Consider the following 23,789-nt stretch of genomic DNA (forward strand, 5'->3'; position numbering starts at 1 on the left):
TTCATAATAAAACTACTTCTGAGTTTGAATTCGGATGTACTTCCTTTAAAGAGAGCCTGTGTTTCTCCCATCTGATAGGAAAAGCATTCTTTCAGAGTCTGAACAATTCATCAAGATATGAGACAGACTCTCGCTCATTAAGAATTCATTAAGAAAAATAGATTTTTTTGTCTCTTGTCTTTTTTGTATTTTCAGAATTAAGATTTGTATATTGTGTCAGAAATTGCTAGTAAAAGTTATACTTCAGCACTATTTTATTTCAAACTTTTTAATCTTCTGATGCAATGCATTGAGAATGTATTAAGTGTCCCTCTCTTTACCATCTCTGTGGCAGTTAATGAAATTTTGTTCGAAAGTTGTGGGTCCCTTGAGGATTGCAAATATTATATTCAAAGTGAAACTAGGTTACTGTTTCTGCAAAGTGCAGTGGTTTAAGACCAAACAGCTTTTGATATGTTCAGAATGTGTCCTTTTGCTTTTGAAGTGGTAATACATTCATGTAGAGTGGTTTTATTTTATAGAATGTTCCTAAAATGAGCAGAGGTGAAACAATTCTAATAAATATGAAGACAAAAATTCAATGAAAAGGTGATTTTATTTTTTTTCTTGTTCACAGCAGCATGTTAAGCTATTTCAGGTGTTACACTATCAGTGATTATACACACTTCTAGTGTTAGCCATGTAACTTAGATCTGTTCAATGAGCTTACGAAATAACTAGGTATAGTTTTCTATATGGCATAAACACTGTTTGCTAGGTTTTATGACTAATTTTTAAAATTCTGTTGGGGGAGAGACATAATGGTGGAATTCACACTTTGTTGTGCAGACCACTTTGTAAGTACCTCTTTGGGTCCCTATTGCTTTGCAGTCTCTCATCTCCCTACACTATCTGTAGAATGCTTGTTTTTTATTCTGCAGATCGTTGGTAATTGGTACCCTAGGAGAAGCACCACTGATTTAATGAATTTGTTTACCATAAAAACTATTACTGAAGTCGTCCTTTTTCAAACACCTTAATTGAACTCTTTTTAAGGTTGTCGAATAGAGAAATGCAACATATACTTCCTTCTTTATATAAATTGCATTCAGCTGTGTCTGGAATGAAGTTGTCATATTTGTGGTTTGGAGAATGTTTTTATTAGTAACTCACAGTGCTAAGTGGAAAGAAGTGTGTAATGTACAGCTGTAATATACTATTCTTCCTACTTAAGTCATGTGTAGTTTTTTCTTATTGAAGTCAATTTAGTGCATGTGAATGGTGCTGAATTGTACCCAAAGGTGCTTTACTCTGTTGATGGTATGAGTATTGCATAGGAATAGCAGCATAAGTCTCACTACACAGTGTTGTTAAATCAAAGGTGCCTCAACTCTGAATTGGTGGAACAAACTTTAGAGGTGGACAGTTATGTAATAATATTCCCATAGAGGAAGTTCCTTCTTAACCCCAACAGTTTAGTGGTTGGCTTTTCTGGTTCTCCTAGCTCTCTGATTGCTGTTTCAAACTCTCTTGTTTGGTGATCTGTCATCCTCTCTTCTCCTTCCTATGTGCTTCCCCCAGGCCTCTATCCTTGGTTCCCTCCTTCTGCACCCTCTCTAGGTACTGTTGTCTGCAGGCATGACTTTTTGACTATCCCACATTAATGCTGATGGCTCAGATATACCCCTCTATCTCATCCATTCAATCCAGATTCTTGGTTTGTCTTTCTAATATTGCACTGCTTGAAATGTCATTTCCTGAATGGGAAAAAAATCTTGAGGTTCTGATTACTAGTGGTAGAGATCACGTGGTATTTTTTGCAGGAGGAAGTAGGAGCTTTAACCCTGGTGTACTGGTCAAACTCCAACTTTGATAACTGCAGGTGAAATTTAGATGGATAGAAAGTGTTATTGTTTGGCTACTAGATTGGGGAGTGAGTAACCGTGGGACAGGGCACAAGCTGAGATAGAAGAGAATAGGTCCCTTAAATCAAATAGAGATTGTATGAACAATCTGTGAGGTGGAAACACAAACAACTGGACACACAATATCTTCCACTCTAATTTACTGCTGCAAGATGAAAATGTTTCACTGAGACTCTTCATGCACATGTACATTAATAAAATGTCCTTTGGCACATAATTAGTTCCAGTTTGCATGCTACTACAACCTGGAGGGTAGAACAGGGAGGAGACAGTTTAGAGATGCTTTCTCAGTTGTTCTACAGAACTTTCCTGTCTGGTTACCCATCTCATCCAGGCTGGCACATGTACAGAATTTTTCATGGCCTTTTTGATCTGAGTTTTTCTTGTTCTGATGTAACTTTTTTTGCAGCACAGTGAAATTGTGTCCTTGGTGCTACTGGGAACTACAGTGAGTTTGTTGACTAACTTAAAAGTGACCTGTGAAAAGGAGAAAGAGGGTCTGTGCCTCTTTTTTGCTTCTTTATGATATATAGAGAAGATTTGAAAAGATTATCTGCCCTCCTCCCCATCAAAAATACTTCGTATTTATCTTTGATATATCAGGAATATTAAGTCTGCTATTCTCAGGTTTACAGGAAACTTTGTTTGGGAATAGTCTCAGATGAGTATTGCAAGACTTCTCAGCCCTTAATTGTGTGCTGAATCTTTAACAAAACTATATTGGAATGAAAATCACTTCTTTCTCAAGTAATGAGGTTTAATAACCAGAGATATGCCATACTATCAGTTCTCCATCTTTCCACAGATCATCAGAAAACAGGGTAGAGCAGACTTCAATTTGTAATGTAAAAGATTTAAAAAAAACAAAATTTGGGAGGGGGAGGGATTTTTAGGAAGGATATCATTCAGGATGCTTTTAGACATAAGTTTAATTAAAAAAAAAAAAAAAGATGGTGGGCACCCTTTTTTTTCTTTGCACCTGGCCTTTATCCCACATTATCCATTATAAGCTGTGGACCTAGTAGTATGGTCCATTTTCATATTTTACAGTTTGATAATCTCTTATCTCTCCCAGAGGGTCTGTTGAGATCTGCACCGTTGCCAGTAATCAGTGGAAATAAGATTTTTTTGTTTGGCAATTTGAAGAATAGACCGCTAAGCATAATGAATAATTAACAATTGGTATGGTAGATCTTGCTGGGCTCTGCCTAAATTGTACACCTGGAAAGAAAACAAGGAGCTTGGGGGATACATTTCTTCAATTATTTTTAAGAAACTGACTTAATTTTCTCTGTTCTTCTTTGTAGATAAGATGTTTGGAGATTGGTTGGTCGCTTTCTTCAGAAGAATATTTACTACAGCTCTGCTCTTGCCATAATACCAGAATTCTGTGATCCACACTTCAGTGCTAAACACCAGGAGAGAGTCGTATTTTAGTCATTCTGTCTTGATGGAACAGGCATCATCTTGAAAGCCCATCATATTTCACAGCAGCTTATTTGATTTTTCTGGGATCAAAGGTGCTCAGTGAATCAGGGCCCCCCCCCAATGAGTCAAACAGCCAATTCTGACCAACAGCTGGTTGAAAACAGTGCTGTGCATGTAGCAGGGATGGCGCAAGAGGAAAGCCGTCGTGGTCAAGTGCCACCCACATTTTATCATGCTTCCAGTCAGGAACTTGATCTGTCCACCAAAGTGTACAAAAGAGAGTCAGGAAGCCCTTACTCTGTGTTGGTGGACAGCAAAATGAGTAAACCACATCTCCATGAAAGAGAGGAGCAGCCATATTTCAGGGAGAACAGATCAGTGGGAGAGGTCCGGGCTGTGAAAGAAGATAGAGAGAACTCTGACAACTCTGAGGAGGAAGAAGAGGAGGAAGATGAAGTGACTTACAAAAGGGAGCAGATTATAGTGGAGGTAAACCTTAACAACCAAACATTAAATGTATCAAAAGGGGAAAAGGGTGTCCCCTCCCAGTCCAAAGAGACTGCTGTTCTTAAGACCAGCAGTGAGGAAGAGGAGGGTGACAGTGGGGAAGAGGCCACTGAAGACAGTAATGATGATGAGGAAAATGAGAGGCAGAAGAAAAAAGAGAAAAGAGTGGAAAAAGTTAGTGTTACCCAAAGGAGAACAAGGAGAGCTGCATCTGCTGCAGCAGCCACAACTTCTCCTTCACCCAGAACTACAAGGGGCCGTAGAAAGAGTGTGGAGCCCCCCAAGCGTAAGAAGAAAGCTGCAAAGGAGCCCAAGGCACCTGTGCAGAAATCAAAGTGTGAAGAAAAGGAGACTTTGACCTGTGAAAAGTGCCCCAGGGTGTTTAACACACGCTGGTACCTGGAGAAGCACATGAACGTCACTCACAGGCGTATGCAGATCTGCGACAAGTGTGGGAAGAAATTTGTTCTAGAAAGTGAGCTGTCCCTTCACCAGCAAACAGACTGTGAAAAAAACATTCAGGTAGGTTAGTTCACCTGCTTGCCAGATTTCCACACCTTTCTGTTGTGCCCTGGATACGGCTAGTGGACACCTCAGAGAGGGAATTTTTTTTATGGAGACAAGGTCCTGACCGAGATCTGCCTCTACCTGTCAGCACTTCTTGGTGTCTGCCAAAGGAAATAACTTGTAGGGACCAGAGGGTGCCCTGTGTGCTGTTTTAGCAGAGTTCTTGCTAGGATTAATCTACACTGTGGGAAGATGCCAGACTACTTTTTAACAAATGCCAGATACAAGAATAATGGGTTGAAAACTTGTCTGCAGTGCACCACTTTGTGCAAAATAGGACCTGATTTTTCAGAGGTGCTGACCCACCTGCAGCTTCCAGTAGCTTCAGTCAAAGTTTTGAATGTTTGGCACCCTTGAAAATCAGGGACGTAATGTGTAAAGGTAAGAATTTGAGGGGAGAACAAAATGGTGACAAGTGTCAGGGAATCAGCAATGTGTAGAATGTTGGCTGCCACAAGTGACCTAGAAAAATTGTAACACCTTCAAGATGTGAAAAGTGTTAATTTGTCATCTTTGCTTTCTGGATCACATTAAGATGATTCAAATTCTCTTGACATTGGTGTTTGTATACATGTACATAGGTATGTGGAAATCCTTCTAATAATGCAAAAGGTGAACCTGATCATAAACCTGCCCATTTCTGCAGTGCTGCAAAATCTGAATAAATAATAGATTAGCCTTTGAATTTGCTGTTAGTAGGGAGATTTTTGTTGGACTGCATCTCACCAGAAGGTTTGTCACTTTTAGTTATATACACAACAGTGGAAATCTTTGCCATGAAAGAATCATTTAAATAATTTAAATTATGGAATACAATTTCTGAGCTTTTGACTTATCTGTGACTTGTTTTCTGCTCTTAGGCATATATGTTATCTCATAACCATGGGCATTGTTGTTTTATCTGGTGATTTAGTCTTGCTTTGTTAAAGAAAACTTAACACAGTGCTGCATCCTAGTGGTGAAATAGGCCCACTGCCCCATGGTAAAGCCCTGTGAATTCCATTTTAATTTAGTTGAAATGTTAAAAGGCAGAAGGGCAGTAAATTATTCCCATCCAATGAGTATCACCAAAAGAGGGCACTTTTTAAAAAGAATACGTACATTTGACTGAAACGTGACATAAGAACGGCCATACTGGGTCAGACCAAAGGTCCATCTAGCCCTGTATCCTGTCTTCCGACAGTCAAGCAGAAGGCCCCATTTCAGCCCAGAACATTAAAACCTTTGGTTTCAGAGTAGCAGCCATGTAAGTCTGTATCCGCAAAAAGAAAAGGAGTACTTGTGGCACCTTAGAGACTAACAAATTTATTTGAGCATAAGCTTTCGTGAGCTTCAGTGAAGTGAGCTGTAGCTCACGAAAGCTTATGCTCAAATAAATTTGTTAGTCTCTAAGGTGCCACAAGTACTCCTTTTCTTTTTGTCTTCCGACAGTGGCCAATGCCAGGTGCCCCATAGGGAATGAATTATCAAGTGATCCATTCCCTGTCGCTCATTCCCAGCTTCTGGCAAACAGAAGCTAGGGACATCATCCCTGCCCATCCTGGCTAATAGCCATTGATGGACCTATCCTCCATGAATTTATCTAGTTCTTTTTTGAACCCTGTTCAAGTCTTGGTCTTCACAACATCCTCTGGCAAAGAGTTCCACAAGTTGACTGTGCATTGTGTGAAGAAATACTTCCTTTTGTTTGTTTTAAACCTGCTGCCTATTATTGTCATTTAGAGACCACCTAGTTCTTGTATTATGAGAAGGAGTAAATAACAATTCCTTATTTACTTTCTCCACATCAGTCATGATATTATAGATCTCTGTCATATCCCCACTTAGAAGTCTCTTTTCCAAGCCAAAAAGTCCCAGTCTTATTAATCTCTCCTCATACGGAAGCCATTCCATACCCCTAATCATTTTTGTTGCCCGTTTCTGAACAAGTTACTGGACTGCTCCAGTATTCTGAAAATAATCCTAGCCGTGAAGCTTGGATTCTTACCTAAAATGGATCTTAACTTTTTGGTACAGCAGCCAGTAATTTTTGACCTTACTTAGAATTTGCTTATGAAGTCTCTGGACAGCTTTCCCTTTTATTTTAAATTGCATTTCTGGACCTGTACTGATATGCAGTTTACAGTGTTAGTAAACAACAATAGAAAACACTGAATATATATAGGAAAAAAGTAACAATTTTTAAATAAATGCAGACTTTCCAATTTTGTAGAAGTACATTTCAAGTGACATTTCTGACTGAACTGTTTTACCTTATGTTCCAGCTCATAAGAGGGAGATGAAAGGAAGGATAAATTATTATTTATTATTATTACCTAGCTCTTATTGAGTACTTCAGTAGATCTCAAGCACTTTACAAAAAAGATCAGCATTGTTATTTCCATTTTACAAATGAGGAAACTGAGGCAGAGAGAGGTGAAGTGACTTGCCCAAGGTCACTTAGCGGCCCAGTGTCAAAGCCAGAAGGAAAACCCAGGTTTCCTGGAACCCAATCCAGTGTTCTGTCCATTAGGCCACACTGGGCTTTAAAAATTGAGGTTACAATGGGTTAGGCTTTGGACCACACAAATTCCAGAATGGTTTTCACTGCCAAGTTGAGACCATATCTATGCTTAGGAGTACCCCTGACTCAGCCATTGGTGGCTGGCATGTGGTGTAGCTACACTGGTGCTGACTCTTAAATATAGGCAAGGCAAGCCTGGATTTTCCCCAATACAAACATGGGTAAACCTCAGTTGGTGCAAACCCACCTGTATCTCCTTGTCTACAAATAAGGGTCAGGATTGATGCAGCTACACTGATTGGTGGCCATTCCTGGCCTAGTGAGAACTATTTCTAAGAGCAGACAAGGCTTGAGAATGGATACAAAGTAGAATCTGGAGCTAGAATTGCAGTAAAACAGTTGGGCACGATCTGTTAGACAAGCCAATGTATATAACCAAATATCCAGGAGACAGCCATGTAATGAAGTGGCCTAGTATAAAGCCATTTTATACCTGGGCATTTTGGTGTTTAAAAATAATAATCCAGCAGTGCTACAACGAATTCAGTTACATTTGGTGTTAACATCAGTTGAAGACCTAATGTACACAAGTCAGCAGCAGCTTCTGGTATTTTTACCACTGTCAAATAAACCTGCTTCTCAAGAAGTTTAACTGACATGGTAATAAAAGCTTTGTAACCCACTGGAGCCTTGTTTACACTAAGGCTTTTACTGATGCTAACACCAGGTGCAGTTGAACCAGTGACAGCACCAGTAGGATTTTTTTCCTAAAATTCCTCAAGGTAGACAATAGTCTAGGAGAAGTTAGACCTATTGGTTTACCTGTAATAGATCAGAAAGAAAAAAGCCAATAAATATTTGTATAAAATTAATTTGAGGTATCTGTAGCATCAATTAGTGCATAGTAGACTATGGATGCACTATAAATGCCCCTTATGTCATCTAAGTAGAAATGTAAACATCATTGTCGTTGAGTGTGTGTGTGTGTGTGTGTATGTAAAAATTAAACATTCTGCTGCATCCTCATGCCTATCAATGAATTGAAGAAATCCTTGCACTTCTTAAATGAAACATTTCTAAAGCTTGTAGTGTAGCAGAGATCACTTAAGTATAAATTTACAGGATGATATAGTCATTCAGGTGACTCAGCTCACAGCAAATAATCTTTTAGAACTGTCAATGGGATTTTATAAGTAGTTAACGTATGGTATATAAGGGACTTCTGGGGACATTGAACAGAAGTATTTGTCAGGACACTTACCACACTTGAAAGGCATCACTGGTACAATAAGTTAGTCTTTTGACCATTGTTAGTATGCAGTATATTGAGTAAAAATGGACTAGAAGCTTAAGTCACACATTCAAAAGTGATTGAGGCACTTAGGAGTTGACTTTCAGTGAGATTTAGGCTCCTAAGTGACTGAGTCACTTATGAAATGAGAATTAAGCTCCTAAGTCTTTAAGTGCTTATGAAAATTTTATCCAAGACCTATTTCAAATTCAGCAAAATTTTATCTTTGCCTTTATATAATATATTCATCATAATATAATATGTAAACTGTAGGACCCAGGGGCTAGTAGGTGCTATTATGCAGCCACATAAATGGCTGCATCTTGTGCTCCAGAATCTAAGCGTTCATTTAAAAGTCTCGCCCTTATTGGTTACACAGATAACTTTTTAAATGTGAGGCAAACATAAGGCCTTGTTTATGCTGATTTTTAGCCACTGGTATAGCTACTGTAGTGCCAAATTCCTAACAGACATGACTTATGTTGGTGCAAGACATTTTGCACTACTGTACCCAGGATAAGTCAGCCCACCTATAAGACCTGCTTTATTCCAGTGCAGAATATCTGTGTTGGGAGTTTGCGATGGTTTAGCTGTATTGGTGTAGCTACACTAATGCAAAAATCTCTCATGTAGGCAATACCTTAGGCACTTCTGCCTCTGCCCAAAAGGGAGAGGGAAAGAGGAGAATATATTCCCTCTCCCGTATCAAAAGCCTCAGAACCCAAAAACTGTCTCCCAAAACTTCATGGGTGCCTGACTGTCTTCTTCAGATTCTCCCTGTAAACATCTATTATGCAATTATACCTTGTCAGTACTAAAACTTGCAGCATGTTAAAAATGAAAATTTGGGAGCAGCTTTTTAAAAAATTAATTTGATTGGGAAGGCAGTGAAGAGGTGGGGGGAGAGTTGCGTAATATAGTTCTAATATGCCAAGTAAGACATGGAGCCTTGTCTAGAACAAATCCCATGTGGCTTGATTACATAAGTGCCAGTTGGACTGATGATAATGGCTGTTCAGTCATGTGTAAACCTAAATATAGCTCTATATGATGGATTGTAGCCATTCCAAAAGAGCCTTTGTATTCTGTTGGATAAGTACCTTTTCAAAATTAGTGCCTTTACAAAGGTTTTTATTGTTGTGTTAGGCTGTATCCAGACATTAAATTGGTGTATCCCGATTACTTGCTGTTGATTGCTCATGGAAATGCTAGATTTCCATATCCCAATGGCTGAACTTTGTGTTAAATCAAATGATCACTTTTTAGCACTGCTTTACTCTCCAGGGTTTTTCCACCATCGACTGCAGTTTGTTCCTGACATCTCCAAGTAGGTCCTTTGAAAGGAGAAGGCTCTTCCTGGTGGCAGTGTGGTATGCAAACTCCCAGGCCAGCAAAGGTTGGATGCACTGTGAAGGCAGTATGACTTGCCCATGAGGGGGAGGAACACCTCATGTTGACAGGAGTGGCACTGACTGTCTCCTTAGAAAACTGCATCCAGCTCACTTTGAGCATGAGCAGGATAATGTGAGCAGCATGAATGACAGCCAGGAAAGATTAAAATTTCTAGAGAACTCCTTCCCTTTCCCTTCAAAGATAGAAAATGTTTGGTATCTTCATATATTGCTCCATTTACAACTGTTATTCTGAAATGTATAAAATTGTACAATGATTTTTAAACATGTTTATCATTAATGTTCTTTTGAAAATGGGGGTGTACATGAGCGGCTTGTCCTTGATCCTGTCTGGAGATTTCATGGTAATGCTGGGGTTGGGGTTTGGGGTTGAATTGAGAGGTCATGTACTGCATATTTCCCAATATAAAATGGTCTTGAAGGCAAGGCAAACAAGGTTCTTGGGTTAGAAGTAGTTTGTCTACATGAGTTAGTGTATTAGGCTTTCACCTCTGTAGAACTGGGTTTAAATTCTTGCTTAGTATACTTGTATAGTGCTTTCCTTCTTGAAAGTGAAATAAAGAATTTAACTGTTCCTCAACACCCCTGCAGGTTATATCCTCATTTTGCAGAGGGAGAAAGTAAGACACAAAAGTTAAGTGATTTGTCCAAGATCACACAGTGTCATTGTACAGGCCAGGGTTAGAACTCATGACTGTTTGGCATCCAGCTGTCTGGATTAGGTAGTTAGTGAAAATGACTTCAGTGTGACTTTACGCCTTACTTATCCACCTCATAAAACCACCACACAGTTGACCGTCCCTGCTCAATTAAGGATCAAGATTAGAATAGCAGTGTCCAGAAGTGCACCAGGTCAGTATTAAGGTGGTTGCATAGTGCCTTCTGACCTTACAATTTTCAGGGCCCTAAAGTTCCAGAAACAGGGAAATCTGGCCATGTATTGCTGTCTCCTTTGGGCTTGTTGCTGGAGTTTGAGCTCTGGCATTAAGATGTTTCTTCCTATGTAGTCCTGCTGCCAAGAAAAGTAGAGAGCCATGCCAAGAGTTTTGCAAAGCCTCCAAGTTTTCTTGCTTTCTGGCGCTGAACAAGGACCCTGATATGGACATTCTAAACCTCTCCTTCCAATACTAGAATCTGACTGGACAGTCCAACCTAACATGAGCTGACACTATAGATCCCACTGGGTTTTGGAAACAGGATACTGTAATATAGTAGCTGCACTGCTCTTGAGACGTCAGCAGATGGCACCAAACTGCAAGTGTGTTAACCTCTGTTCCCTCATTCCACTCTTCCTTGTTCTGTACTCCTTGTAAGTGTATCTAAATTTTCCAGATTCTTAAAAACAGTGAATATGGGCTGAAGTACATGTTGGGATTCTTACTACCTTCCTTGTTTTGGGGACATTCTTCCTTGATCAAGTTGATATGTGACTTGTGGCTTTGAAACTCTTTGTGAATTAAGCTTCCTTGTTTGTCCCATTCATTCAGTGTGTTTCCTGTAAGAAATCATTCAAGAAGCTCTGGTCTCTCCATGAACACATCAAGATTGTTCATGGATATGCAGAGAAAAAGTTCTCCTGTGAGATCTGCGAAAAGAAGTTCTACACAATGGCCCATGTGCGGAAGCACATGGTTGGTGAGTTCTTGCTGCTTATTTGCTGAGCCTGATAGCTTGTTGTCTTCCTGGTCTTAACTGTTTTTAATAGATAACCTACAATGCAGGTAACCTAACTTCCTTAGCTTAATCTGTTAGAGGGAAACAAAAAATATATGTCCGTAGTACTGGGAACACCAGATAGTATTCATCTCTGTAGTACCAGTCTTTCTCCTCAGGAGTCCAGAATGAGAGATTTTGAGTGAAGTAGTGTGTTTATGTTGCATTTTTAGTAACCTTTTTTCATAATGTAATATATATGTTGCAGCACATACAAAGGATATGCCATTTACATGTGAAACCTGTGGAAAATCATTCAAACGCAGTATGTCGCTCAAAGTGCATTCCCTACAGCATTCTGGAGAGAAACCTTTCAGATGTGAGGTGAGGCAGCCACTTTAATGATGTGTTGACAGGGTATGAGGCATATGCATCTAGTAGCTACAAATGTGAAAATGTCTTATCTATGTAACGAGGTGCAGTTGTATTAAGGCTTTGGGAAAAAATATACTCTCTGGGGAGAGCAGAGCATAAGTGCAGATAGGAGTAAAGCAAAACTGTCAAGAAATCTGGGTTGGTTCAATGCTGCAGTGGAAGTAGCCAATTACGGTGTGTCATTTTTTCCTTTACTGGGAATACTATGGGGGCAGAAAAGGGATATTGGTTCAGGGGGTGAGAGGGTAAAGCGGGTAAGAAGCTCTCCCTTTCTTTCCAAAACCAGGAATGAAGGAGGGTAGGAAAAAATCTTTAGACCAATTATCCAGATCTCTCTTCCTAGCACCTTCAGGAAAAATGGAGGAAAACAAAGCTTGCCATCACTTTCATCAGTGTTGGAGAGGATGAAGAAACAAAACATCCCTTTCTGTCCTAGCTTTGGAGGGGTAGGCGTAGTTCTAAACTTACCAGGCATCTACATGCCAAACTACAATAGGACTCAACAGAATCCAGAGAAAGTGCTGTTGGAAGAGTCCATTGTTTTCCTTCTTCAGCAGTGCAAGGAATACACTGAGCTTTCTAATGAGACAAACTGTTAGTAAAATGGAGAGTCATTTTTCATATTACTTGTGGCCATTAGGTATCCGATGAGCAGTTTCTAAGCCCTGATTTTTCATAAATCTCTTTAAGGCTGTACCTCCTGGGTACACAAGATAATGCTCCTAATAATGGACACCCCCCCCAAAAAAAAAAAAAAAAAAAAAACTGTGGGTATCAGTAGTGTGTGTGTTTCATATATGCATTTTTAACTAGATGCCCTACTGTTGTAAAATCATCTCTGCACTGTATGTTTTCTTGGTGCATGTACTGCTTTGGGGTGGTCTTCTGGATTTCTATATATGCAACAGTAGAACACCCTTCTGCAACTTCATTGCTTTCTTACCTGAGATGCCTGAAAGTCAAGGTCTGTGTCTGTTGCAGAACTGTGATGAAAGGTTTCAGTACAAGTACCAGCTGCGTTCCCACATGAGCATCCACATTGGGCACAAACAGTTCATGTGCCAGTGGTGTGGCAAAGACTTCAACATGAAACAGTACTTCGATGAGCACATGAAAACACACACTGGTAAGAACATATCTAAGAAAAATGCACACACCTCCAGGGAATAAACATGCCAAGTCTTCCATGTGTATCGGTCCCACCAAACTTATGCCTAAAGCCAGATTCAACCCAGATCCATCCAGTAACTTAGTGACACCTGACCTCGTCTCCCACTGCACTGTATACTGTATTTCAACTGCAAAAATGCATGGTTGTGCATGTTTCTCTTCATGTTACTGTGGTTTGAAGAAGCCCGTTACCTAGCCTTTTTAGAGGTTTCCTCATGCACCATACTATGAAGCTGGGAGAGGAGCTCACAAAGATTGAGGGCTTTTTTGGGAAAGCAGTGTCGGCTGTGATTTTATTTTGGCCGTAAGTAGGGAAGAGTGCAGTCTGTGGAATATACAACTCATTGACCACTTGTAGCTGAAGTAAATTGTTAGCAGAAGCTTTCAGCCTAACTGGCTGCTGTGTTTGTCTTATAGGAGAGAAGCCTTTTATCTGTGAAATCTGTGGCAAAAGCTTCACCAGCCGCCCAAACATGAAGAGACACCGCAGAACTCACACAGGGGAGAAGCCTTACCCATGTGATGTGTGTGGCCAGCGATTTCGCTTCTCCAATATGCTCAAGGCGCACAAGGAGAAGTGCTTCCGAGTCACAAGCCCCGTTAATGTGCCACCTGCTGTTCAGATCCCACTTACCACAACTTCTCCTGCTTCCGCAGTCCTTTCTGTAGCAAACACACCCACCTCCCCAACTCCACCCATTAACCTGAACCCAGTGAACACGCTCCCGCCACGTCCCATCCCACATCCATATTCACACCTTCATCTCCACCCTCACCCACACCATCCACACCATCTCCCAGTCCCCCCAGTCCCTCATTTACCCCCACCTCCAGCCCTTTTTAAGAGTGAGCCTTTAAATCATAGAGGCCAGAGTGAGGACAACTTTCTGCGACACCTGGCAGAAAAAAACATTTCAGCACAACACCACTAACACCTTTGCCTCCTGCCAGCTGTTTTTCCTGTTTTATGCACATGGAAACGTGCCCTCCTGGAAATTGCAGAGGGAGAGCTCGTGAAGATCTTTCAATCTCTCCTGGTACTCCCATGAATCAGTTAACGAACAAGAAAATTCTATTGGATCAGCAGTGATCATTTGAACCAGGGGAACCAAAGGGACTGAAACCCAATTTGCTTGCGTTCTACTGATGACTTTTATAAATTTCAAATACTGAGACTTGTGGAATTTTATAATTTCATATCAGCTGATGAGGTATGCTTGCTTTTATATCCTGGACTTCTCCTCAAAGAGGGGATGGGCCTGGTTTCCTTTGTACTAATCGGAAAGGCTGTGAGATTAATACAGAGCATTAATTGTATCACTGTGTATCGTAATGAATTCTTTTCAGCTTTTCGTGCCGGCTACAGAGTGAGCCAGCCACGTATCACAGTATATCAAGCATTATAGAGAAAGACAAAAAAATTTGTTTGTGTAGCTCTCCTAACGCACTCTTTATTTTACTACAGAAATTATTTTAGAGTTTTTTGTATAGACCTATTTAGTAGTCTGTTTCTAAAATGAAATGTATTTCAATAAGCGGTGTAATTTTTTCAGTGTAGCTGGACCTATGTTGTATAATAGATAAAATTTTATAATCATCAAAACGTGATTCTAAAAAGATGCAAATAGCTTCTATAGTTAAAGTTATTCTTACATCCATACAACTCAAAAGGTGCTTCAGAGAAGAGAGGGACCCAAGAGGTCTCTGGCAAGGCTGCCTCAGAAGTGGTGTTGATTTCAGAACTTTTATGTAATTTATTTAGTAGTTTTTAAACCTTACCTTTCCCCTTCCACAGTGTCTCTTAGGCTTATTGAACAAAGACATTGAGTTACCATACTCCTGCTCTACAAGTTTCACTTAGTTCAGTTAGATGGAAGTGTGGAATGGGTTAGAAAGGGACACACCCGTTGGGTGAAGAGACTCAACAGCTCATGAGTTACGAAGTCACAGGTGAGTGAGATATCTGACTTAGGAGAGGGAAATAAACTATCTCAAGTCAGCCAAGCATATCTTCTTTGGTATAGGAAGGCCTGGTTTTAATGTTTGTTTATGATATGATTTTAATTTTGGGATCATATCAAATGCTGCTCATTCAGATTGCTATTTTTAAATTCCTGGATTTAGGAGAGGGGAATTAAGTTAGATTCACAAATGTGGTGTTTGGTTGATTGTAAGAATGAGAAGAGGAGAAATTTGAATGGGAAAATGGTGTTTAAGTAGACACATTGCTGAGAAAATGCAGTATGTATCCACAGTATGGAGCTCTGTCCCATAAACGTGACACATTCAGACAATATGGGATGATGCTGAGGGGTTCATAGTCCCCTTTTTTGGGCAAATCGGAGTTTGACAGTTGTAGGTTAGAAACCTTTGAATTTAGACAAGTCACTGTTTCATAATCTTGTGAGGCACTGAGTGAGTGGCAAATGACAAGTTTGGTGCAGAGGTGGTGGGCTTGGAAGGCCAAATGTATCTGTTTTAATCAGTGAGTGGTGGTTTTTCAGGTTTGTATTTTTGTTTAAATGACATTGAATATAGCAGCATTATGCAATCTAGGTAATTGTTGCCACCTTCAATGAAGACACAGAGGCCCAAGGCCATTGTACTGTAAGTTTCAAAAATGTTTCCTACTATTTTGTGCTGCTTTGTAAAATGAATCCCACCCAAACTCCATCTCCAAAGACCCCAATAGACAGACTGCCATTTTAGTTAATGGACTGGGCTTTTGTGGCTGATCGATACCTTCAAAGTAGCAGAAATGGTGGGAATTCTTCCTAGCATTATTTCTTCAAGTTTAATGCTGTTCACTATTTTTTTGAAACACCACATTTTCCGTCTTTTGGGAATTAGCTCCTTAGTTGATATTTTACAAACTTTCTGCCATCTAATCGTTAATGCTTTCTTTTTTCATAGGAAATTTTAGGAACAGGAATTAGGCCCTTTTGGGCCAACATACTCATTTTTGACTGAACTGAACGTACCCCCCATTTCTGAAAAATAAAAGAATGCGGGTTTTTTAAATGTTTCTCTACAATATTTATATACACCCTTTATCTTCTAGGTGATAAAGCCACTCATGATTATGACTGTTGTATTTACGGTGGCATGTCCGCCCAGGAAAGTTCTATGCATTCCATGTCACATTTACACCCTACGTTTCTGTTGTGCCACGATTTTGTGGTCAGGCCTGTTATTAAATGGTTTTTAAATGCTAAAACAAAATCTTGGTAAATGAATTGTAATCCGGTTTTTAAAAATGATTTTCTTCTCAATAAATTTACAGTATTAGGCTGCTATTCAAAATTCGAGAATCTGAGACCGTTTTTCTCTTCTATGGTACACAGTAATTGTACATCTTGGATTTCAGCTGATTTTGCCGCTGAGATATAGGAACTTCTACCATTCTGCAGAAGAAAGTGAAATTGGGCTAGGAAAAATTAACTTAATAGTCACATGTTTAATAGAATGTCATGGTACAAAATGATGTGGAGACAAATTCTCTGTAAGCATCTGGGGACAAACTTAAAATGGAATCTGACATGCTTGTCTAAAAGTGCTGCAATATTGTACCATAAAACTACAAACTGCAGTAACAGAGGGTAGGTGAAAATTCAAAGGAGAGATTTGCCATGGCTACTGGCATATTCTTAACATGGCATATGCCCTAAATTATATTAACATGGGCTTCATTTACAGGGTTCACGCAATACTGGAAAATAGACAAATTCTTGTCATAACACTTTACCATTGTTGTGAAGGGGAAAAAATATGCATGAGTTTTGTGTTAGCTTTAGTGTGTGTGTATTTTATTGGCCTAAAGAGTTTTTTCGGTTATATTAAGTGTTTTGTTTGTTACTCAGTTTTCTGGTGACAGCAAGGTATTAAAATTCAACAAAGTTCCAGCCTAGAGAAAATTCCAGCCCAGATGCTAGTCCAGGAGTGAAAAGGATTTCGATACTTTTTGAGTTAAAAAACTATATAACAAACATGGAAATGTGGATTTACAAGATGCTTTCTCTTTATTTGTAGAGCTCTGACTCCTTTCCAAATTTGGAAGCTTTTAGCCAGTGTAGGCTAGTTGATTTGCCTGTTTAAAGCTTATTTTTACCTACTTTGTCTTTAAAATAAGTGTGGCAGTGCTTAGTCTCTCCAAGGAGCAGACCCTCAGGTGGCGTGTATCCCATAGCTCTGTTGAAGTAAATGCAACAAAGGCAGTTTATACTAGCTGAGGATTTGCCTCCAAGTTTTGTGCGCTTCTGTCATCCGGACTCAGCTGGTGAAGTCTGACGCACTGAATTCTGGCCCGTCCAAAATTTTCTAGAACCTAACTCAGATTTTATTTTTTGAACTTTTTAAATGCATTTTTAAAGGAGAAATTTCAGCGAAATTGACACACACTAGTTGTCACACGCAAAATTAACTTACAGTTAGGAGTCAGACAGCAGCAGTAGTGGGACAGCTGCCCTCTTTCCCCACCCCACCCCTTCAGTGAATTTAGTGCTTATGATAGATACAAAACTGCTAGTCTTGGAGAGAGAAGTCATTTATTTTCAGAAAAGGCAGTGGCAATGCAAGCTTCCCTATACAGTGTGTATCTCAGATTGACCTGAAAGGAAACCAGTCTTTCAAGATGAGAGAGCAGTTCTGTGTCTATGACTGCCTACACAATTGTCGTCTTTGCTGGTACTGCTAACAATAGGAACGTTTAGCATCAGTCTAATTCTTAATGGATAGATGTCCCCTTAAAAAACCACCATTACAACTAATACTAACACTGTTAATGAATCATTAAACAGTTGTTGGGGTATGATGATTTTAGATTTAGTATCTTGAGCCAGATTCAAGCCTGAGTCCTAAACGGGGAAAGGCTCTATATCTCACCAGTTAAATCCACGATAGGTGGGATTCTTCTCTGTTTTCCTGGAGCTTCCTATGCACCTCATTGTTGCACCTTACCCTGAACTGTGAATTTCTTTGGTTTGCTCTTGTAATCTGTTGATCTTGAAATGATTATTGGTGGTGGTTGCTCTTTGATGGAGGAAGGAAGGAGGTAAAACTGAAGTGATATCATCTGAAACACAAGCGCTTCCATATGTCATTTTCACTTCTGTTTTTAACCAAGTAGGTGAGCAACAAAATGTAACTCTCCCACCTAAGAGTTACTTGAATTACTGTCTACCCCTTTGCAGTACAAATAGAATGATTAATGGTCCAACTATGAACAATATTTGTATGAGAGGCATTTTAGAAGTGTTTTTCAGAGTGATATGTCATATTATCTAGTGATGTTTGGACTCTGAGACAAATGTTTGTGCACTGAAACTTTTGATTTTGATTGTGCATATGGATTGTATATGTACATGCCCTTGATTTGAAAGAGGTTGAGGGACCTCATAATAGAACACCATGTGACTTGTAGTGAGGCCCATGAGTGTACTAAGTCAGTAATGCCAAACTTCCTAGCTCGTGGGAATTTAGCCCAAACTCTCATAAAAATATTTATATGTTTTATGGTTTAATTTCCATGGACTAATAATAAAAAGGAAAAAAACTCCTAATTATAGACTTGAACTGTGCAATTTTACCCATTGAGATAGAACATCTTGTCTGTAAATAGAGGCTTAATTAAACTGTGTCTTTAAAAAGCTGCTTTGAGGGGAAATAATACCCAAGACACACATTTACCTGAGAGATCTTTGAAATCATTTAAGTAAATACATGAGGCAGTTTCCATAACAAATATTGGATACTTGATAGACAAGTAATAGCATTCTTGAAGCTTTTCCAGTCTATTGTGTAATACAATATACTTTTTTTTAAATGGGGGGGGGGAGAGGGAGAATGGAAAAATTGTACTGCCCATGCACATTAACCCATTTCTGAACTTTTGAGTTCTACCATTTTTCAGTCATGACTATTCAATTCCTCTTTATCTCAGGCTCTTCTCTCTCTCTCTCTTTTCCCTCTCCCAATCTTATGATTTTAAAGTGGGCAATTGGATTTTGGTTTTCAAAATTGGTTTTAAAAAATTGCTGTTGAGCTGAAAACTTGCATACTAAATTTGAGACTAGGGTGACATATTACATTCCGATTTGAAAAATGTGTGTGTTATAACGGAGAATAGTTAAACCTTATTAAGGATGCGAGTGTTATCTTTATTATGCAATAGATTCTAGCTTTGTAACATATGATTATTGATAACCACCTTGCACTGGACACTACCTCAACAAATCAGAGGTGCTCTCGACATTTTAGACCTTAAAGGCCATTAGCCAAAAACTTGTCAGTTTTCACTATTGATAAACACTTTAACATTCAAGTCTAGACTCTCTGATTTTTTTTTTCCCAGGTACATCATCCAAAATTGTAACAGTTGAAGAAAGCAAAATTCCACATTTATGAATATGTAATAGTTTAACTCTTCTAAGGATTAAATAGGGAAGCTCTTGTCACAAAATCTTGCCATTTCTGAAGTACTCATTAAGATTTAAATATCCTTTTATGCAACATCATTCGCTAACCTACATCTAAGTAGTTCACCTTACTACACTCTTAATTTACTCATTTTGCTCACTACTTGATTCCACAATTTTATGGAACTATTTGTTGATTTCTTGTGTATAGGTGTCTTTACTAGTAGTTGACACTTACTTTGTCCCCTTTTAAGAAAAGGGACATGTTTAGCTGCTTTATATCAAGCACCTTCATGTGTATATAGATAAAACCTGATTTTTCTGCCATGATCTCAGGACACACAAAATCTAAATAAAACTCAGACTAGTAAAATTTAATGTAGTTTTGATGCACTTTTCAGACAAAGGACCAGCTATGAATTTCAAGTAATAGAATCACCTATTTGGTGCTAACCTCTGTGTGTCTTACCATCAGTCCTACCCTATCTCCATATAGCATCAGCACTACCCTTCTGTCCTTCAGTGTCTTGATTGAGGAAACCAGGTTTCCAAAACACATCCCAGTTCAAAATCTTCCTTTAATTTCTGATGGGGTGGCTTCCTCTTTGTCCCTTTCCACTGAGTGCCTCGGGGCTGTTTTTAGCTTTCTTCTGTCCTCCTCTCTCTCTTTCATAGTTTCATCTTTGAATATCATTTACATGTGAACGTCACCCTGCTCCACATCTCAACACTTTGATCCTGCTTATCTTATCTCTCTTCCCTTCTGACTCTTGGATAGTGATTATGCTGCAACTTTCTAGTACAGAATATTTAAAAACTATAGATCTGGTTTAAAGTCCTTTTCCCATGACTCCAACTCCTGTATCACTCTTCCTAGCTTTCCTCTTATAGTCAGAAATCTAGTTTTCCTTGACCTCCAATCACTTTTCAGTAACCTTCTGTGTAATTTATTAACACTTCTGCAGAAATCTTAATCCTTTCCTATATTTCCTATTTCAGTTCTTCCTAGATCCGGTCCTTCTCACTAATGTTCAAGGAGACCAGAATGCTGCTACTAGGCAATTTGTTCTTGTTCCAGGAAGTAAGCTCACATCATCTCCTGTCCTATTTCACTAGCTTAAAAGTATCTTCAGATGCAGTCCTAAATTTTCCTTTATTTTCAAAAGTATTTGCTCACTCAACCATTTACTCCTCTGTCCATTCACTTGACTCCAGCCCCTCCACATGGCTGCAAAAAGCTGAAAGTTTGATGTTCACTTTATGCAGCTGTCTTTCTGAACTTCCCCCAATCCTCCCCAATATCTTCTAGTCACTCTTTAGTTCTCTCCATAAACCACCTTTCTTTTCTACCCTGATTTTGTACAATAGAAGCTGCCTTTATTATAAGTGGTATAATATATTGTTCGCACATCAGGTTCAGCTTCCTACATAATAACAAAACCACCATTTTTATTTTTTTTTTGGGCTGCTGCAGCTGGGGTTTGCACAGTGAACAGCTCTCTTCCATTCCCTTCACCCCTGTGTTGTCTGAAACCGAACAAAAGGACTCATCTTAGTTGCTTTTGAAAAGGGGAATAAAGACTGAAAACTGGGTTAGTTGGATGGGTAAATTAGACCACTGAGAATAGTCTAGCCTTAAGGTTTATCAATTCCATCTGAATTCATTCTTCTACCATTTGCTTTCCTTGACGTAAACACCTAATTTAGTTTTTGCAAGGCAAACCAAACTCCTAAGAGTTTGGCAGATAAAGGTTGGAGAGAGGAGTAATTTTTGAATTATTAATCTCAGGTTAGACTAGATTCTGATGGTCCCGTCTGGCCTTAAAATCTATAAATCTGCTAGTCCTTTCATTTGGGTCCATGGTGGATTGTTACTGGTATCACAAGGAGAGACTTGAAAATTTAAGGCAAATACTGTATAAAATGATGGGATTGGTAGAAGGCTTAATTTCTCTGAAGGAAAGATGAGCTAAAAATAAAGGATAAAACAATTTTCTGCATTTTCCACTCAGTAGTGAGTTGCCTTTTGGGCAGAGAACTCTCTGTAAAATTTCCTTCCGGTTTAAGGTTCAGAAACACACTCATGATTTTGCTCCTGGTAACAATCAGATAATTTTGTGATTGCTAATCTTTAATATGATTGAGTAAAAAGTGGTGAGAATTATGTTAATTTCATGGCTCTCCCCAGGAATTTCTGCTTGAGCCCACCTAGTCATTTATTCTGGTGCTTAATGAGGAAGCCATTTGTGGGCAGCAGGGGGCACCCTTTGCATTTGGAAAAGTAACCACAAAGCTCTCTGTAGACAGTGTTGGATTATTCTGTTTGGTAGCTGAGCCTTTTCAAGGAGTATAGGGATTTAAGAGGGGTTTGGTGATTTTTATTCTCCTAAACTTTTAGAAAAATGGCCTGTCCGTTTTTTTTTCTTGTGAACAACTCTTTGACGCTGCCTCCTGATCATTATAACCACTTATTCTGCTGCCCTTTTCACTGACTTAAAATGCCAAGGAATTAGGAAATTGCTTCTGATTATGAAATTCTTCAGAAATGTTTAATCATTCTTCTCTCACTGTATCAGGTATTGAGAGTGACAGCTTTTTCTCAAGAGCTGTGCCCCATATGTGTGGTGAACAGACTACATTTGGCTGTATATGACCGTAAATAGGCATTTCTTGACACAGTAACACCAATGTAAAACAATTTTTATACACAGCTTCCCTAGCTGCACGAGGCTGGGTTAGAAAACTAATCATTTAGAAGTTTGGAAACTGTCCTTTTACTTTATACTATTACATTTTTTTCAAACGGCTCGTCCATTGCCTCCATGCCACTCACCCTCTACTAATTTAGCATAAGAACCAGTATCTGTGTTGACCTGTCTAAAGTGTTCTCATACTGTTGACTACAGTAAGCTAGGGTACTTCACCATGTACTTTAATATGAAGATTTTAAATGCCCAGTTTGGATTATTCTGAACTATTGGAAATGCTTTCACATTTCCAGTCCAAAAAGAAACATTGCTCTTGTTCAACTTTCCCTTTCAACTTAGCTGGGAGAACTTACAAGCTCTTCAAAAGAAGCACTCTGATCCAGCCCCCTTTTGAGATGCTATACTGATGTTAATATGACTCAGAGTATACTGAGCAGTGTTTACCCTTTCTCTCTAGTCAAGGATGATTAGAGGATTTTGTCTTGTATTATTCCTCTAATTCCACCTCTATAGTAAAATAAAATCTACAATTAACAAGAATACTAAAACTGTGATCAGTTTGTATATAGTAGGATTGATTTGTTGATATAGTACAGAAATTCCTTGGACTTTTCTGACATGTTAAGAAAAATATTCAGTGAATTGTTTAAAGCTAAATCTAAGCAATAAACTAGACTGTTTAGTGATAACATCACTAAACAGATGGCATCTAAAGAGAAGCTAGCTAAAGGTAAACTGTAGTTGTTGGGGACACATCTCCCACTGATTCCATTGGATGTCCAGGATTGAACCCTTTGTCATATGAATTAGTCACTTGATCATACTAGCAAAAAAACAAAGATGGCCAGTTGGAGCTTACACCAGGATGAGGTGTTTGGCAGTAACCCTCGCCCTGTGGAAAATACAAGGGGCTTTTGGTGTTGAGATGCTTGCAAATGAATGAGACTATATACTCCTCTTTTTGGATTGATGCCATGATGGGGTGGAGAGATGTCCACTCTGGTTTATGGTGCACCAGTGGCATTGTTGGGTCACCAGTTCATTATATGTAAGTTCCCACATTTCCTCTTCTGTAGTCTCAAACTAGCTCCCAATGCTCAATTTTTCTTCCTCTGAATGCTCTGACGTCTGCATCTGGACGAATCCAGTCAGACTGGAGTTTTTTCTTTTTATATTTACTCAGTTGCTAAGTTTCCTTAGCAAGAGAGTGCACTTCCCCCAACTCAAGCATGGCTCTGAAAAATAAAGTTTATAACAGTTACACATTGTAAAAACTACTGTTTTATTAGCCCATCATTGTTGCATTGTATATTTTATTCTTGAGAGTCTCTGCTACCAGATGTGCCATTTCGCAATGTTTGACGTGCTGAGCCTTTGGATGTGTACAATAACCAACATTTTGCGAATGTTCAGAGTAAAAAGAAATGTCTGTCTTTACTGTGTATGTTGCACTAACCCTTCTTACAAAATCAGTTGAGGGAAGGTTTATTGGGCCCTTTTGAACAATATCAATTAATTTAATTTGTGTAATATCTTGAACACCAAAGGAAGGTTCCAAAATTGCAGGTCCAATAAAATAAGTCATACTATAAACAACATCATGTAGACCACAGAAAGAGAAGCAAAGTAACTACATTTCCATGTCGGAGAAGTTACTCAACATCTAGAGCTAGGATTCTTTTAAGAATTTAGGGGAGATGAGATTTTTCCCACTTTTTCTCCTCACCCCCATTACAGATAACTATTTATCATTGCACTTGGGAGCTGGTGCCAGCAAGCAATAAAAAGAAAGAGGTCA

At 39.0% G+C, this 23,789-nt stretch overlaps 1 protein-coding gene across 3 annotated transcripts in view; it reads left to right on the forward strand.

Annotated features, from left to right (window-relative positions):
• Positions 1 to 16,173, forward strand: part of ZNF652 (zinc finger protein 652) — a 52,189-nt gene extending 36,016 nt beyond the window's left edge. For all 3 annotated transcript variants that reach the window (XM_037886664.2, XM_037886663.2, XM_037886665.2), the window contains 5 exons: positions 3,212 to 4,361; positions 11,100 to 11,247; positions 11,534 to 11,649; positions 12,682 to 12,826; positions 13,288 to 16,173. In XM_037886664.2, coding sequence (XP_037742592.1) covers positions 3,453 to 4,361; positions 11,100 to 11,247; positions 11,534 to 11,649; positions 12,682 to 12,826; positions 13,288 to 13,802 — 1,833 coding nt within the window. In that variant the 5' untranslated portion in view covers positions 3,212 to 3,452 and the 3' untranslated portion in view covers positions 13,803 to 16,173. The remainder of the gene's footprint in view (positions 1 to 3,211; positions 4,362 to 11,099; positions 11,248 to 11,533; positions 11,650 to 12,681; positions 12,827 to 13,287) is intronic.
• Positions 16,174 to 23,789: the final 7,616 nt, after the last annotated feature.

The sequence above is a fragment of the Chelonia mydas genome, chromosome 27 (genome assembly GCF_015237465.2).
Source record: "Chelonia mydas isolate rCheMyd1 chromosome 27, rCheMyd1.pri.v2, whole genome shotgun sequence".
Lineage (NCBI taxonomy): Eukaryota > Metazoa > Chordata > Testudines > Cheloniidae > Chelonia > Chelonia mydas.